Source organism: Lygodium microphyllum, chromosome 24, assembly GCF_053477565.2.
Source record: "Lygodium microphyllum isolate KBCC chromosome 24, Lygodium_microphyllum_v1.1.10, whole genome shotgun sequence".
NCBI classification, from domain to species: Eukaryota; Viridiplantae; Streptophyta; class Polypodiopsida; order Schizaeales; family Lygodiaceae; genus Lygodium; species Lygodium microphyllum.
The window spans coordinates 135,091,232-135,107,079 of NC_141158.1; the positions used below are offsets into that span (position 1 = coordinate 135,091,232).

The window sequence follows — 15,848 nt, forward strand, 5'->3', positions numbered from 1 at the left end:
CATCAAATGTGGGTGTATCTTCAACCGATGCAGGAGAGGCCTCTACCATTGGTGATGGGGCTCCACATCTACATCCTACTTCGGTAAAAGACAAAGAGTGGAGGCTCATGCGGTGTCGGAGAGACAATCCTCTCTCTCTCAAGCTCCTAGTCTTGTGAGTGGATCGGTTGCCTTTCTTAGAGAAAGGCAACGACTTGCGAACATTGAAATTGCATGCACAGTGATTGAGTGCAATCCTACATTCAATGTCCTAAAGCAAAAGCAATGGAAGAAGATGGTAAAAGCTATTGCCAATGTGGGTTCATGTGAAGGATTGACCAGTGTTACATACAATGACATGAGGACGAAAAAGATTGATGAAGAGAAGGAGAGGATTGATACGAGTCCTTGATCCTATTCGGGCTGCATGGATAAAATATGATTGCTCCATTCTCACCGACGGATGGAGTGATCGTAAGAAACGGGGCATCATCAACATACTCGTCTCATGTCCACTCGACACTTACTTTTTGCGGGCCGTAGATACCGGCAAGAGGAGGAGGAAAATGACAGGCGCATTTATCTACCACCACATTCGACAAGCTATCACTGAGGTATACATTGCCTTTTAAATTTGTTTCCCTTTTTTTCATTATGATAATTGATTTATGCATAACTATCTATCTCCCTATTCTAATTTCTCTCTAGTATCTATCTCGATTCTCTCTTTCCCCCCGGGCCGCAAGGCCCCCATCTCTCTTCATTCTTGAATCTTGAAAGTTGAAACTTAAAACTTGAAAGGCTCAACTCTCTCTTTTGTCTCTCTAACCTCGAAGTATTGTTAGTATACTTACTTGTAATTTGTAAATTGTGGTAGTAGATGGACCCCTCCAATGCAGTGCAAGTTGTTACCGACAATGCATCAAATTATCGGCGCATGGGCCGTCTGCTTGAGGCCAAGTTTCCCACGATTGTGTGGACTCCATGTGCAAGTCATCATTTGGACTTGCTCATGGAGGACATTGGGAAGCTCAAGTGGATGAAGAGGGTGGTCCGCAAAGCTACATCACTTATCACATTCTTCACGGTAAAGGTAAAAGTGTTTGCTATGTATCGTGAGCATAGCACACTAGAGTTGAAGAAGCCTTCTTCAACTCACTTTGCTTACATGTGGTTATTGCTGGAGCGCCTTTATGAGGTGCGGTTCCCCTTGCGCCAAACAGTGGTGTCCACTCTATGGAATGAGTGGGATGAGTATGAGACAAAGGAGGCCAAAGCAATGCAACGCTTGTGCCTTAATGAGCATTTTTGACAAAAATTCTATGTCGGCATCATTGTCGTGACTTCCTTTTATAGGGTGTTACATATGAGTGATTACGAGGAGTCCACAATGAGTCTTCTCGTTTCACTTCTTTAGAGCCGCATTGGTGGAGACACACGCTTGTGCATTTATCACAGAGACATAGCGTGCACATGTTTTAGAGATAGCAGAGAGGAGATGGGCATGGATGCATAAGCCCATCCATGGTTTTGCTGCATTGGTACACCCGGCCTACAAGTCGCAAACAGTCATGGATGATAGAGAGTTCCGTTCGAACCAGCTTGCTTATTTGACTTGTGTGGTCCCTGTGGATGACCACAATGCAATACTGGAGGATTTATTTTGGTAGCAAAACTTTGGATATGCATTGGAGACCCTTCAACCCTTAGCCATGATGGTCCTTGCCCAGGATTGCTCTTTGAGTGCATGTGAGAGAAACTTGAGTGCCTATTCTCTCATTCACACATTGATTTGCAATCGGCTTAGCACACGACAGTTAGAGTGGCTAGTCTATTGCCGCACTAACTTATACATGATGAGAGCTATGATGAGCATGGGTAGTCTGAAGCAGGTAAAGTTTAAACACTTAACCATAATATTTAAACTTTGTAGTTTTAAACTTTGAACTTTGAAGTTTATACTTTACCATTTAGACTTTAGCATTTATAATGATCGATCTAACGTGCATCACTGGATTGTGTAGGTGAATGTTGATACATTCAAGTTAACAAACGACACTCTTCCAAGTACACATCAGGAGATAGACGAGGAGGAGATGATTTTTGCAAAGCTTATAGTAGCAAATACTCGTGACACTCACAATCAGTATGCTCGTGGGCAAGGAGTTCGACTAGGTGGTAGCAAGGGCATGGTCATTCAACGCCCTCCATCAACAAGGAGGGGTGGTTCGAGTGGCTTGCAAAAATATGTAAGGCAAAGCTCTAGTAGCTCACATCTTGTGCCTCATGATGACATCCCCCCCTTGCCTACACAACCGCCACCTAGGGAGTCATCATTTGATGATGATGGTAACCTCATCAGTGAGGATGAGTATGAGTGAGGAGAAGATTTTTGCAGAGCTTATAGCAGCAAATACTCGTGACACTCGCAATCAGTGTACTCGTGGACAAGGAGTTCGAGTAGGTGGTAGCAGAGGCATGGTCATTCGACGCCCTCCATCATCGAGGAGAGGTAGTTCGAGTGGCTTGTAGAAATATGTAAGGCAAGACTCTAGTAGCTCACATCTTGTGCCTCATGATGACATCCCCCCCTTGCCTACACAACCGCCACCTAGGGAGCCATCATTTGATGATGATGGTAACCTCATTAGTGACTGTAGTTGTATTGCATGTTTTGTACAACCCATGCGACCGTGGTCACCCTCATGTATTCATCTTATTCTGTAATGAAATGGCAATTTCCAATTTAAACATGTATTCTATGATCTATCATTTAATGATTTATGGTTTTTGTTATTTAAAAAATCGTCCTTTTTTTTTCATGCTAATATTGTACCGTACCTTTTAAAATCATAAGAGTACCATATTTTATCATACCGTACCGTATCATACCTGACAACTATGACAATAGCAAAAGTTAGACAACGTTTGGAATGGCATGGCTGCAGTAATTCCAAACAATGATTAGTGGAGGATTGATGTGGATGCAATCATTCGACTTCCCCTTGCTGTCTGCTTCCACTAAGGCATGAAACCAATGAGGACTTGACCAATGTGATCTTGGCTAGGTCGATGTTGATCCCTACTAGTTGCTATATGGGTTGTCGACCACTTGACCAAAATGGCAAGATTCATGCCCATCAAGTCCTTACTAAAAAGCTAACGCTCACCTTTTTGTGGAACATTTGTATCTTTGAGGATTACACACATTATGTTCCACTTGGACCCGTGTTGGTCTTAGACCAAAGCATGAAGCGGTTCCATAGGACTTCTTGCTTAGATTACTCCATCAAGTAGAAGCACTGATGTTGCTTGGGAGTCAGTAAGATTGCTTAGAAATCAATTTTCCAGTCTGGAATTGCTGAGGACACAATCAAACCTAAGGAGGGAGCATTAGATCCTTAAACATCCAGATACGCGCTCTGCACCCAAAAGTTTTACGCTTTTGCACCTGTCTTTTGGCCCACCACTTGAAGAATCTTCAGCCTATTGAATTTTGCTACCACACCCTGCTGCACAGCCTGGATGTCACCTCCTGCTGTTGTGTTTGGCTTCTGCATTCATCGTTTGCTCTATTGTGTTTGACAATTTCCTCCATCATGGCTGCTCCCTTGGCTGCCTATATCAAATTTCGGCATCAAGCTTGCTGGTTTGATGTGTTCGGTAACTGTCAAGGTACAACACACTCTTCTAGCTTCCCTAAGCCCACTCCCATAAGAGACAATGGCTGTTGGATACCCCTCCACTCTTTGAACATTCCCTCTATTACTGCTGCCTAGGCTGCCTTTGTCCAATTTTGTCATCAAGCTGATATGTTTGGGATCCACCAAAGTGCGATTAGGTTCAATGTTATTATTGTCATTCTCACAAGCTTTCCTTTCTACTTCCCAGCACCTCTGTCACAAAAGCGCTGGTGTATACTTAAGAATGTTAGGATATGTTGCTGTGAAAACCTAAGAATTTGTTTTTTCACCGTACAACACTAACAATTAAACTTCCAAGCTGTTTTTTGTCATTATATTATTTGACATTGCAACTCGAACAATTGACATACAAACAAATTCCGGAGATTACCGAGTTTGCAGACAACCAAGTTGGTTTTCTTCTCTCAATCACAACATCTGTCACAGAATTTTCCTCCATGCTGCCATTGCAAATAAAAATCTCATCAAATACTATTTTTAAAAACAGAAACAGGGTGCAACACTAATTTTTGGAAATAAAGCCTAGAAAAGTTTCACTAATTTTTGGAAATGAAGCCTAGAAAAGTTTCACCTCTCCCAAGGTGGTGGAGGGCAATGCATATGTGTCACTTCAAGGGAAGACAAATCCAAAACACCAGACCTATCAGAAAGCATCAAATACCAGGTATTCAAATTGATGATCTTTAAAGAAAAGATGCTAAATCAAAACAATAACTTGGCAGCAAAAAGGCAATTACTAAGATAGTAGCAAGTTTTCTGAGTTCCCAGTGCCATGCTTGCTCTTTGCAACTAAGCAATCACATGAATGTTTCTAGTACAGCCAGTGGCCACAAAACAAAGAATCCTAAAACATATAAATAGGGAGCTGCCTATTTAAATAGAGCCCACTATAGTACCCGTAGATAGAATGATAACAGCTCACAGCCACCTGGAGACTAATTTGCTTCAAACCAACCCCATCTCAGGATCTGTTTGCCCACAAGCCAGTAACCCATTGCAGCCGTAGTTGCTCAAAATGGCATTTCGGACCACTGAAAGGGATGCCCCTCTATTTTCTTCACCCATGGTTCCAGCACTCAATAGGGTCCCTCGGTTTTATTGGAGCTCTTCCTCTTCCTTCCCATTATTGACTCCTGGAAGTACCTTTTCAAGACATAAATATTTGCTATTCTGAAGTTTGAATTTTTTGCGTGGGAACACCCATGTTTTCACTCTCTGGCTGATATGTGTTTTAGCTTTTAACTTTCACTTCTAGCCTTTAAATTGTAGTTTTGTCACATGTATTCCCATGTCTGTTTCTCTTCATCATATTGAGAAGATGCATGGAGTTGCACAAAGATTTGCATAACTATGAAGGTAGTATTAACTCTTAACTCTTAGCTTATACAATGTTCTACACACACGTGCACACACATTTATTTACACTTATATTTATGCTTATTAGGTCCCCGTTTCACCATTTTGGATAGAAGCTTGAACCCTGTTTAGCGACTCCAAAGCATGTTTTTGTTTTCCCATTGCCTAGCAGCAAGATTAAAAAACAGAAGTTATGAATTAGGCTTTGTACATATAGAACTGTGTTATGAGAATCTAAGACTTTTGGAGTGAATACAGCAACAAAGCTTTTGAAAACATTTATTTAATTCTTAAAGGCATGGGTTTCTAGAATGCTAATTAACAAATTTTGTCATAAAATATTAACACGTTGGAATTTTCTTATACAAGTGAGCATTGGATACTGCCTGAGGGCATTTTTACAATGCTAATTCACAGGTCGTGGATACTATTAAGGAGGAGATTTTTAAACTTATATCATCAATCAACAAAGATCTAGGAGAGGTAGACAGATAGGCTCTCATGTATGCAGACTAGCTTGGACTCTGTGCATGAAAGAAACACGAGTATGAATAAAGATTGTCTTACTGCCCCCAATCAGCTTGCTCTCGTGTCCAACTAAATCTTGATCATCTCATTGTCTTGCCCTAATTTTGTGTTGATGAATCTCTTAGTGTGTTTTAATCCACCGTTTGTTAAGAATTTCTTGAGCCTAAACCAACTTCAGTTTGTTTCAAGGCTTGGGCATCCTCTTTCATCCTCTCATTGTTCAGATAAATACTCTTAAAGTGTGCTAGAATGCACTTCCTAATTACACTAGAGGCCCTCCCTAATTTTCAATTTGTTGAAGCTCTTAGCATCTTGTTCAGAGCTCTCTGAAATCCATCGGAAGCCCTATAGGGAGGCATATCTGGAATGCCTAGTACCAGCTCGTGTTATGCAGCAAGCAGACCTCAAAAGCCACTATGTTACCTATCATTCGGCCCCCTTGATGACACTAGGATCACTCACACAGGGACTTGCACCACTGGCATGCACTTGCACAACATTCTCTGTGAATCTGCGCAAGGAACAGCAAGTTATGACCTTGCATCGTGGCAGCTGCATTGGAGCTACAGTTGTTGCCACATTCTCTTGACATGCTCAAGAGACACTGTATTTGAGTTTAATTTACTCTGCACTATTATTGGGCCTACCTCATTCTAGTTTAGCCATGCTGTTCAGCCATTGTATTAACTTTTTCTTCTTATACAATTATCTGCTCTTAATCATCGTTCCCTCCCCCAACAAAAAACAAACAAACAGCAATTTCTAATCAAGAACACGATACAGAAACTTTGGAGTTAACCATCCAGTGGTCACCAATCAAACAAAATCCTTTCTAATTCTGCATACGTTCGCTATGGCTGTTTGCAGCTGCTTCCGTTAAAGGGTAAGCCAACTAACAATGATGCTTTTTCCTAGAAATACAAAAGCACAAGTAGGATTTGCTGTCATGCACAATATAAAGTAGAGCAGCTACTGTTTGCTGGCATGTGTATCAAATTTGAAAGTGCAGCATGAAATATATAGGTATGACCTTCTATTCATAACAAGAACCAACTCAAGATTTACTACACTGGCTTCCATTTTCCCAGTAAAACAGTGAGTTCATCATATGTAGAAGGTGTTGCTTGTTGGCACTCTACTCATCAGCATGAGACTTTGTCAATGTTTGTAGGGATTTTCCAAAAACTGAGTCAGGTTCTCACTACTTAGACCTGTTTGTCCCTCAGACTCCCAACGGCCAGAAGTACTCATTCAAATCCTTTTTTATAACGATTTCCCACACATAACATACTCATAAGGTTTTCTAGTTATGAAACATGACGAAACACCTCATTTCATGGACTAAACAAGTCAACAAAACATGGTCTTGTGAAAGTGGCCCTCCACAAGCAATGCTGTTCATTTCCAGCATTTAAGCTAGTAGTCATGCAGGTATTGATGCTATCTGATATCAGAGGCATCTAAGCTGCCCTAGACTGCAGATGTGCTTTCGTCTCCAGATATTGGGTTTTGTTAGACTTCAGACTTTGATATTTGGGCTTAGACATAGCTTTGAGACTTTGACCTTTGGCATGCAACTCCCTAATACTTTAAGCATCTTATGGACTGTTTACCTCAATGGTTACATCTTACAAAGATTCACAATGTCACCTCCAAATCTAGACAAGTCATTCTGATGTTCATGTTTCTGATGAAAAACTGAAAATTTCATGTTGTCAATATTTATAAGCTTCAGTCTCTAGAGTTTGCTTTTCTATGTTTGAGACAGTGAGACTGCAACTTCACCAAATTTCAGATTGAAAGTGCATGGGTATTTATTTGTAATTCTCCATATCTTCCTAATTATGCTATGCCACAAAGTTCACAAACACATAAAGCATTTGGTCCGAGGAGAAATGAAATGAATTTAAGAACTTTGGAAATACAAAACGGAACATCATGTCACTATGAGCATGCTTCAGATCAAAAGGACCTTGCCAAGATTTTTGGAACAAAGATGTCACTTGTGACTTGACAAAGTTAAGACATCATTGGCACACATGATTGCTTTGCTACTAGATCAAGAAGCATACAAATCATGTTTTAGCCCTTTTCTCCATGTCCCCTCAGGTACAAAATTGGTGCAGATAGATGGAGACATAGGATCCTTTCTATAAAAGCATGTTTTTGCTGTCATCGTCATTCAGGTACTTGTCACACGATTTGGCCCTTTATAGTCCTGTAAGGGTGTCTGTCTTAATGCTAGAACAATGTTTCGCTTGAAGACTTGTCCAATAGGATGGAGATTTAATCCAATATGAAGTAGCTCGTACAAAATGATGCAGAATTCTCACATCAAGGTATCTCTGTAAGTAGAGGACTCACTACACTATCCTTACAAAGCAAGGTCTCAATCTCTTGTAAAAAGCTTTCATTGATTCAAACTTGCATGCAGCAGAGGGAAAGCTCAAAATGCCAAATATTTACACCTTATAAATCATACAGAAGTTGGAAACATAAAAACTGTTGTTATTCCTTCACTATTGCAGAAAATAGTTTACAGCAATTCGTTTTATAAGCACACGTCACAACCAAAGCTTGAGCTCGATTTGCTTTATTTGGGAGCTTAATAATTAATCTACCATCCATTATTGAACGCGAACACCACTTAAAAGTTCAATTGGTTTGATCAATAGACTGATATTACATCCAACATCCATTATGAAACATGAAAACAGTTGAACTTGAATTGGTTGATCAGTAGATTGATATTTGATCTACCATCCATTATTGAGATGAAAAGCCAACTGCTGCTCGCAACGTGGATTGAGACTAACTGATTGGATTCCACTTTGCTTTATTTCTGTTTGAGCCTGCAGTACCAGTAAGGACTATCAAATGACATTGGACTATGAAATTAATGAAGACATGAAAGAGAAATTATTAGCATGTGATAGTTTCCAGCAGCACACTTTAAAGCACTAATTTCTAGCAGTGTTTTTTCTTCTCAACCCCCCCAAAACCTCCTTTTCCTTTTTCTGGTTCAGCAGAAAATTAGAGAAAAAAGCAACAGTGGGGACAAAACAAACACATATATCAAAAGACAATATTGAGATTACCTTCCTTCTGAATCTAATGCTGATGAAAATAATATTTACAAACAAACATGCATTGCCGTCCTTTCCATGGCAACTTTTTCCTCCTCCTTTGAATTTGCCAGTAAACATAGAGGAGTGCAACTTTCTATTTGTATCAAGAGAAATGGCAGACTAGAGCAAATTCAAAACGTCGTGCCTCATCATCTGTTGCAGATGGTTGGAGATTCTGGAGGATACACCAGGCTGCGAGGTAAAGAGAGTGAAAGTAGTTTCTTGTCTACTATGTGTCACCAATCCTTTCGCAAGTGTTTTCAATCAGTCAATGTGGTTGGAGGCCTTCAAGGGCATACCTCTGTTACCTACATTTTTCAAAATGCAAACATGCTGCCTCCTTGGGTGCCAATCCAGAAAAGCTCCTAGGGCCTACTCTCAAGGTTCACTAGGAATCCTATGATATGAAAGATTGAAGCTCAAAGGTTTGTGAAGTACACTTTCAGCACTATCATAAAGAAGACTAATCCATCAATTTTACAGGCTATTTTTGCTGGGTGGATTACTTTTCAATCAATGGCACTTGATGTGTGGTTTTGACTGTTGTTATTTCAAATGCTCTGCTTTGTTCAAAATCGTTTCCCTTTGCATTTAGCAATGAAAGAAACAAACAGACTCAGAAGTCATGGTACATTTTAAAAGCCTGTATAACGTTGAGAACAATTTCTCACTTGGCATTATCAGACGCTCAATTCTAAGCAAACAGGCACCGCTTGTATGGGTTACAATGGAAGAATTAGAAGATGCTATTTTTACCAGAATCATGGCACAGAAAATGTGGAAAGTGAAATGCCCAAATTTTTCAAAATTTCCCATGCCTGTGTAACACAAGTCACTAGTGACCTGGGAAAGATGTCATCCATACTCTAGGTAACTCTAAATCTGCAAAGCAAAAACAATGGCTTTCTACAATCTTTGGGACCATGATGTGTTCTTCTCTGGTACATTCTTGGCATGATACTCTGATCTTGGTGCAAAACCCATTATTGTTATTTACAGGGATCCATGTCTTTTAACACTATATACATCTCAAAATTACATATTCTTGAAACTTATTTTAACTCCTCTAACAGTTCATACACCGAGCAAGGAGAGACTAATTGATACGCAATTTTGAACAGCCAGGTATGATGCAAGATGCCAAAGCATAGTAAACCAATAGAACTGAAATATAAAGAGAATTTTAGATCCTGGAGATAAGTTTACCAGTAGTGATGGTATACAACTCAAAAGTGATGTGATTTTCCAAGTAGCAAAGGGTGGATTGTATGCCTGCAGTACTTCACCATCAGATAAATATTTGTTTTGTCAAGTTCACTGTTGTGATCAAGGCTTATAGATTGACAAATCTCTATTTGAATATGTGTAACTTAATCAACTGGAATGTGGAGTACTAAAAAGACAAATACATCAAAATATGTTCGATACCTCTCCAGGGGTAATAAAAGCAGCCGAGGTTTTCCCTCCCCTAAAGTCCCAAGCATGTATTTGTCCAGTACTACTCCCAACATAAACCACCTGTATATGCAGACAGTAGTTCATCTCCAGTTGCAGTCAAAGGTGAAAAACATATGAGAGAAGCTGCTATTAAAGCCAGGACCACACACACAACCCCTAAACTTCACCGACAAGTTTGATGACAGCATCAAGAGGCTAACCTCAGTCACAAAGTCATTGAAGGATTAAACATAAAACCTTCCAAAAACTGGGCCATTTTGTTGGAGCTGCAAGGAGAACAGAGATTGCACGCGCGCATGCACACACACCCACACAGAGAGAGAGAGAGAGAGAGAGAGAGAGAGAGAGAGAGAGAGAGAGAATGTTTGTGGTGCTTCCAATAGCTCTTTTTCTTAGCAGCACCTTATTGTCTTATCACTCAAAGAATGAGTGTGTACACATACACTTAGGGTTAGTAAGTAAGTAAGACAGGCGGCCAGCCACATTGGCCTTTACCTTGACAACCTCCCACTTAAAGGCCAATGTACCTTTAAAGGAGACAACAATAAGAAAATGTGTGAGATAAATACATGTGAGTTACCCTCACCCAATGCCCATCAACTCTTTGAATTGTGCAGACTTTTCGGTGAGCAAATTGTTGGTGAGAAAGCTTGCAAGGTTATTATCAGTATGAACTTTGACAAGCGCAGCTCGCTTGCCCCCAAGCACTTGATGAATGAAGTGATACTTCTATGTGCTTGGTTTTTACATGAAACACGATTCTTTCCCAACATGATGGCACTCTAAATATCACTAAGCAACAATGGCATGTCTTCACCGAGGCCCAAGTCTCCCACCAAACTAGTAAGCAATATGGCTTCTTTGCATGCCTCTATGGCTGCAATATCCTCAACTTCAATGGTACATAATGCCATGCATTTCTACGAATGAGACATCCATGAGATCGCACCACCACACAAGGTAAAAACATACCCAATGGTTGTTTGTGTACCCAAGTACACCACTACTACTACTCCAAAAGCATATACACATATCTCTTGTATCATTCAAGTACCTCAAGATATCTTTCACCGCTTCCCAATGCTTCTTGCCAAGATTTGACATGTGCATGCTCATTACTTCCATTACAAAAGCAATGTATAAGCAAGTAGCAATCATAGCATACATGAGACTAACCGCACGTGATGAATATGGAACCTTGGTCAGTTCAATCTTCTCATCAGATTTGGGACAATCATCAACACTCAATTTCACACAAGGAAACAATAGAGCATTGATTGCCTTCCCCCATCTATATTGAAACCCTGCAACACTTTGCTATCATAATCCTTTTGGAACTTATCGTATCATTTCTGAGGAACCTACTTTAATCCATAAAGACTCTTCTTGAATTGCAAACAAGCTTTTCTTTGCCATATTCCACAAAACCCTTAGGCTGCTACATATAAATCTCATCATTAAGTTCACCGCATAGAAATGCTATCTTGACATCTAATTGTACAAGGTCCATGTCATCCTTAGCCACCAAGGCAAGCACAATGCAAAAAATAGTCAATTTCACCACAGATGAAAAAATCCTATAAAAGTCTGCACCTTTTTCTTGCTTAAAATCTTTGGCAACTAACCTTGCCGTATACTTTGGCTGAGCATCACCTATAACCTCCAACTTAAACATCCACTTGGATAGAAAAGCATTTTTGCCCTTTGGCAAAAGAACCAACTCCCAAGTTTGACTCTTCATAATGAAATCCATTTTAAACCACATAGCTAGTTTTCACTTAAGCTCATCATCATGAGTCGTGTCCTTTATAGCAAGATGGTTCTCCATAATCTCTCAAAGAGACAAGAGATGTGGATAGGTTTGCATAGCACAACGAGCTGACTTGGAGTGGGAATCTCAACCTTCATTGTTTTTTTCTAAGGCACCATAGGGCTCTCAACCTGCTACTCAATAAATCTCCCTGCTTCTTGCTCACTAGTTGAAGCATCATTTGTGCCCTCTTTCTATATACTTGGTACACTAGCACTTGCCCTATATGGCAAAATAATAGGTGGCACTAAAGGGAGAAAGCCTTGAGTGGAAGCTCACAAGCGGAAGCAAGAGCTATGGTGGAAGGAGCAAGAGAGACCGGATGTGGAAAATCTCCCTGCTTCTTGCTCACTAGTTGAAGCATCATTTGTGCCCTCTTTCTATATACTTGGTACACTAGCACTTGCCCTATATGGCAAAATAATAGGTGGCACTAAAGGGAGAAAGCCTTGAGTGGAAGCTCACAAGCGGAAGCAAGAGCTTTGGTGAAACGAGCAAGAGAGACCGGACGTGGGAACTCCAACAGTGACAATGTGTGACCAACCTTCTCTTATTCAAATATCACTGAAAGAATAAAAAAAGAAGTGACAATGACGAGTGTCTGCCACCTGCAATGTATAGGTGTACAGATACTGTCAATGTAACTATGGGCGGCTAGGGACAAGCACCTTTACCCCCAAAAACCTTCCACTCAAGGCGAATGTGCCCCTAGTGAAAAGAGAATGAGAAAAAAATGACAGAGTATAAATGTACATAAAGAATAACAAGATGAGAAAAAGATTCCATCTCATCCTACGCCCATCATCTTCCTAAGGCAAAACCTTCAACTAAGAGACTTTTACTTAGCAAATCTGTAGAATTCTCGTCGCTTGAGATCTTGACAAGCTCAACAGACTTATCCTCTACTACCTCCATAATGAAGTGATAGTACACCTCAATGTGGTTTGTCTTTGCATGAAAGACCGGATTCTTGACCAACTGAATAGCGCTCATAGAATTCGAATGCAATGTAGGAATCACATCAATCACGCCAAAGTCTTGCCTCTATATCCCAAGTCTCTTGTATCCTGGCCACCATAACATAGCACTACAGCTATATCCTTGTAAATGCATGAAAGCATCAAACTTGTGGTACAATTCCGTAAGTGCTTACTTAAGGCCATAAAAGCTCTTTCTCAACTTGCACACTAGGTATTTCCTACCTTTTTCTTCAAAGCCCTTAGGTCGTTGGCATATAAATATTATCATGTAAGTCCCCATGTAGAAAAGCTCTCTTTACATCCATCTGATAATGGTCCAGATCTAGCTAAGCAACCAATGCTAATACTAAGCGTAAGGTCATCATTTTGACCACTAGATAAAAGACTTCATTGAAGTCATCACCATGTTCTGCTTGAAACCCTTAGCTACCAGTCTGACCTTATAAGTGGGCTTGGGGCGTCCAGGAATACTTTGCAACTTATAATATCCACTTCATGGCAATGCCTTCTTGCCACTAGGCAATGGAACCAAATCCCAAGTATGGTTTGTCTGTAAAGAGTCAAACTCCGACTGCATAGCCATGTTCCATGAGTGACTATAATCTCTACTCATGGCCTCATCATGAGAGAGAGACTCACCTGCAATTGTCACCATCATATAATCCATGGAGGTTGTAAAGCACTCAAGCTGACATTTAGCTCTAGTAGAGCATCTCAAAACAGGTTGATCCTCCATAACATACAGATCCTAGGCCACGGAAGCATCAACCGCTATAGAGTGTCTATCTAGCTGTACGGAAACAGGACGCTCCTCTTGAAAGATCACCCTGGATACCTCAACTACATATTTATGCTACTTATGCATCTTTTCCTCATTGAAAACTACACTATGGATGCGCAAAACCTGAGGAGCCTGCAAATCCCATGGGCAATATCCCATCTCACCTGTATCTCCATAACCAAGAAAGATGCATTTCATGGACTTAGGATCCAACTTATTGTGCTTGTCCTTGAAAACATGACAAAATGCCTCACAACCAAAGATGTGCAAATGAGAATATGATGGAGATTTCCCAATCCATAACTCCTCTGCAACCTAGTAATCAATAGCAGTGCAAGGAGACCTATTAATCAAATGTACGACAATAGTAAATGCCTCAGTCCAAAAGTGCTATGGTAAGCTTGCCTAGCTAAGCATACATCGGACTCTCTCTTAAATTTTCATGTTCATGCGATCGGCAATACCATTGTGGGAAGGGATATAAAGGATGGTCAACTAATGCTTAATACCTTGCTCATCACAAAACTACTCAAAAGATTTTGAGACATACTCACCCCATTATCAAACCTTAGGCATTTCAATCTATACACAAACTAACTCTCAACAAGAGCAAGTCAATGCTGAAAGGTAGACACAACATCCGATTTCTACTTAATACGGTAAGCCCAAACCTTATGTGAGTAATCATCACTAAAGGTGACAAAGTACTTTGCACCACCTAGTGACTGATAGGCCATGGGACCACATACTGTAGAAAATACACGCCACAACAGACACAATCTAAGCAAGAAGTAAAGAACACACAACAAATATGAGAATAACAGAGACTGCTTTAATTTCAAATGAATTGATACAAAGATGGCTCTATCCACCCGTCTACTTTCACTGTGAAGCTTAGATGGCAATCCAAACAAATGATAGATGAAGAGCTTAAGGGTAGCTAGAAGAACTCTAACTGGATGAAAGATAGATTGGCGATGGCTTTAGAGAGGTTTTTCTTTTATAGCCCGAGAAGATAGTCTAATCGGCATGTTCGACTATATTATGAACCTTTTCTAGTTGGCCAAGGAACATTCTAGGGAATATTCCCTTTACGGTTGGATTGGGAACACTGCCTCCGGAACCCTGTCAAGGAAGCTACTAGTCCCCCTTCAAACCCCTCAACCAAGGGCCGCTTTTACGTGGCCCTTGAACCCCAAAATAGGCATCCTTAATAACTCCCACACCTCCCCAACTCGATGCTACCAGTATGACTACTCTATCTAATCCAAAGGCTAGATCCACAAAGGTCACCTTTTTGCCATCAGATTACATAAACCTCATTTGACATACAAGTCAAAACCACCCAATGTCCGTACTCACACATAGCTTCTTCTCATAATGAGGGCCTTACAACTTAAAGCACCATGGATCGTTGGTAGCACCTTACAAGGGTGAGACATTGAACATATCTAACACATGCATCCGAATATACCAGAGTCAAAGACTCACAAATGCACTTCATGCCAAACCTTTGAAGCATACTACTATAGGTCTACCTGCTATATAAACAATGATCACACAACTCAAAAACAAAAGATACTACAAACTGGTAAGCATTTTCATTCCTTTCAAAGATATGTGCCCAAGGCAAGGATACCAAAGAGATACATATGAAATTGCATCCACAACCAAAACATGGTAAACTAACCCAAATACAAGCAAGAGATAGAGGATACCAAACTTAGTATCGTTCTCAAGGGTAATCTTTCATGAGGAATCACCAAAAGAAACAAAATAACTTGCATCATCCAAGGTGCCAACAGAGATAAAGCTCTTCGTGAGAGCCAATACATAACGTACATCATGAAAAGAGAATATGTTGCTTAAACCAAGCTGCAACTAGACATTACCAATACCAACTATCTCCAATGCCATGTTATTACCCAAACAGATAGATCTAGTCATATTGCGATAGGAGTAAAACCACTCTCTATGACATACATCATGAAGAGAGAACATAATCTCTAAAACCAAACACCCAGACGAACAGATCCAGTCATACTGCAATATAAGTGAAACCACTCTCTATGAGGGGTAACATGAAATAAATCACCTAAATCTATCAATTATCACTGAGTATTA

At 40.3% G+C, this 15,848-nt stretch overlaps 1 protein-coding gene across 1 annotated transcript in view; it reads right to left on the minus strand.

Moving 5' to 3' along the window:
- Window positions 1-15,848, minus strand: part of LOC148015693 (Transducin/WD40 repeat-like superfamily protein) — a 128,251-nt gene that overhangs the window by 22,107 nt on the left and 90,296 nt on the right. Inside the window, exons 12-16 of the mRNA XM_087665234.1 lie at window positions 10,124-10,213; window positions 9,902-9,967; window positions 8,328-8,419; window positions 4,255-4,323; window positions 4,054-4,123 (exon numbers count right to left, since the gene is read on the minus strand). Of these exons, the coding sequence (XP_087521360.1) occupies window positions 4,054-4,123; window positions 4,255-4,323; window positions 8,328-8,419; window positions 9,902-9,967; window positions 10,124-10,213 (387 nt within the window). The remainder of the gene's footprint in view (window positions 1-4,053; window positions 4,124-4,254; window positions 4,324-8,327; window positions 8,420-9,901; window positions 9,968-10,123; window positions 10,214-15,848) is intronic.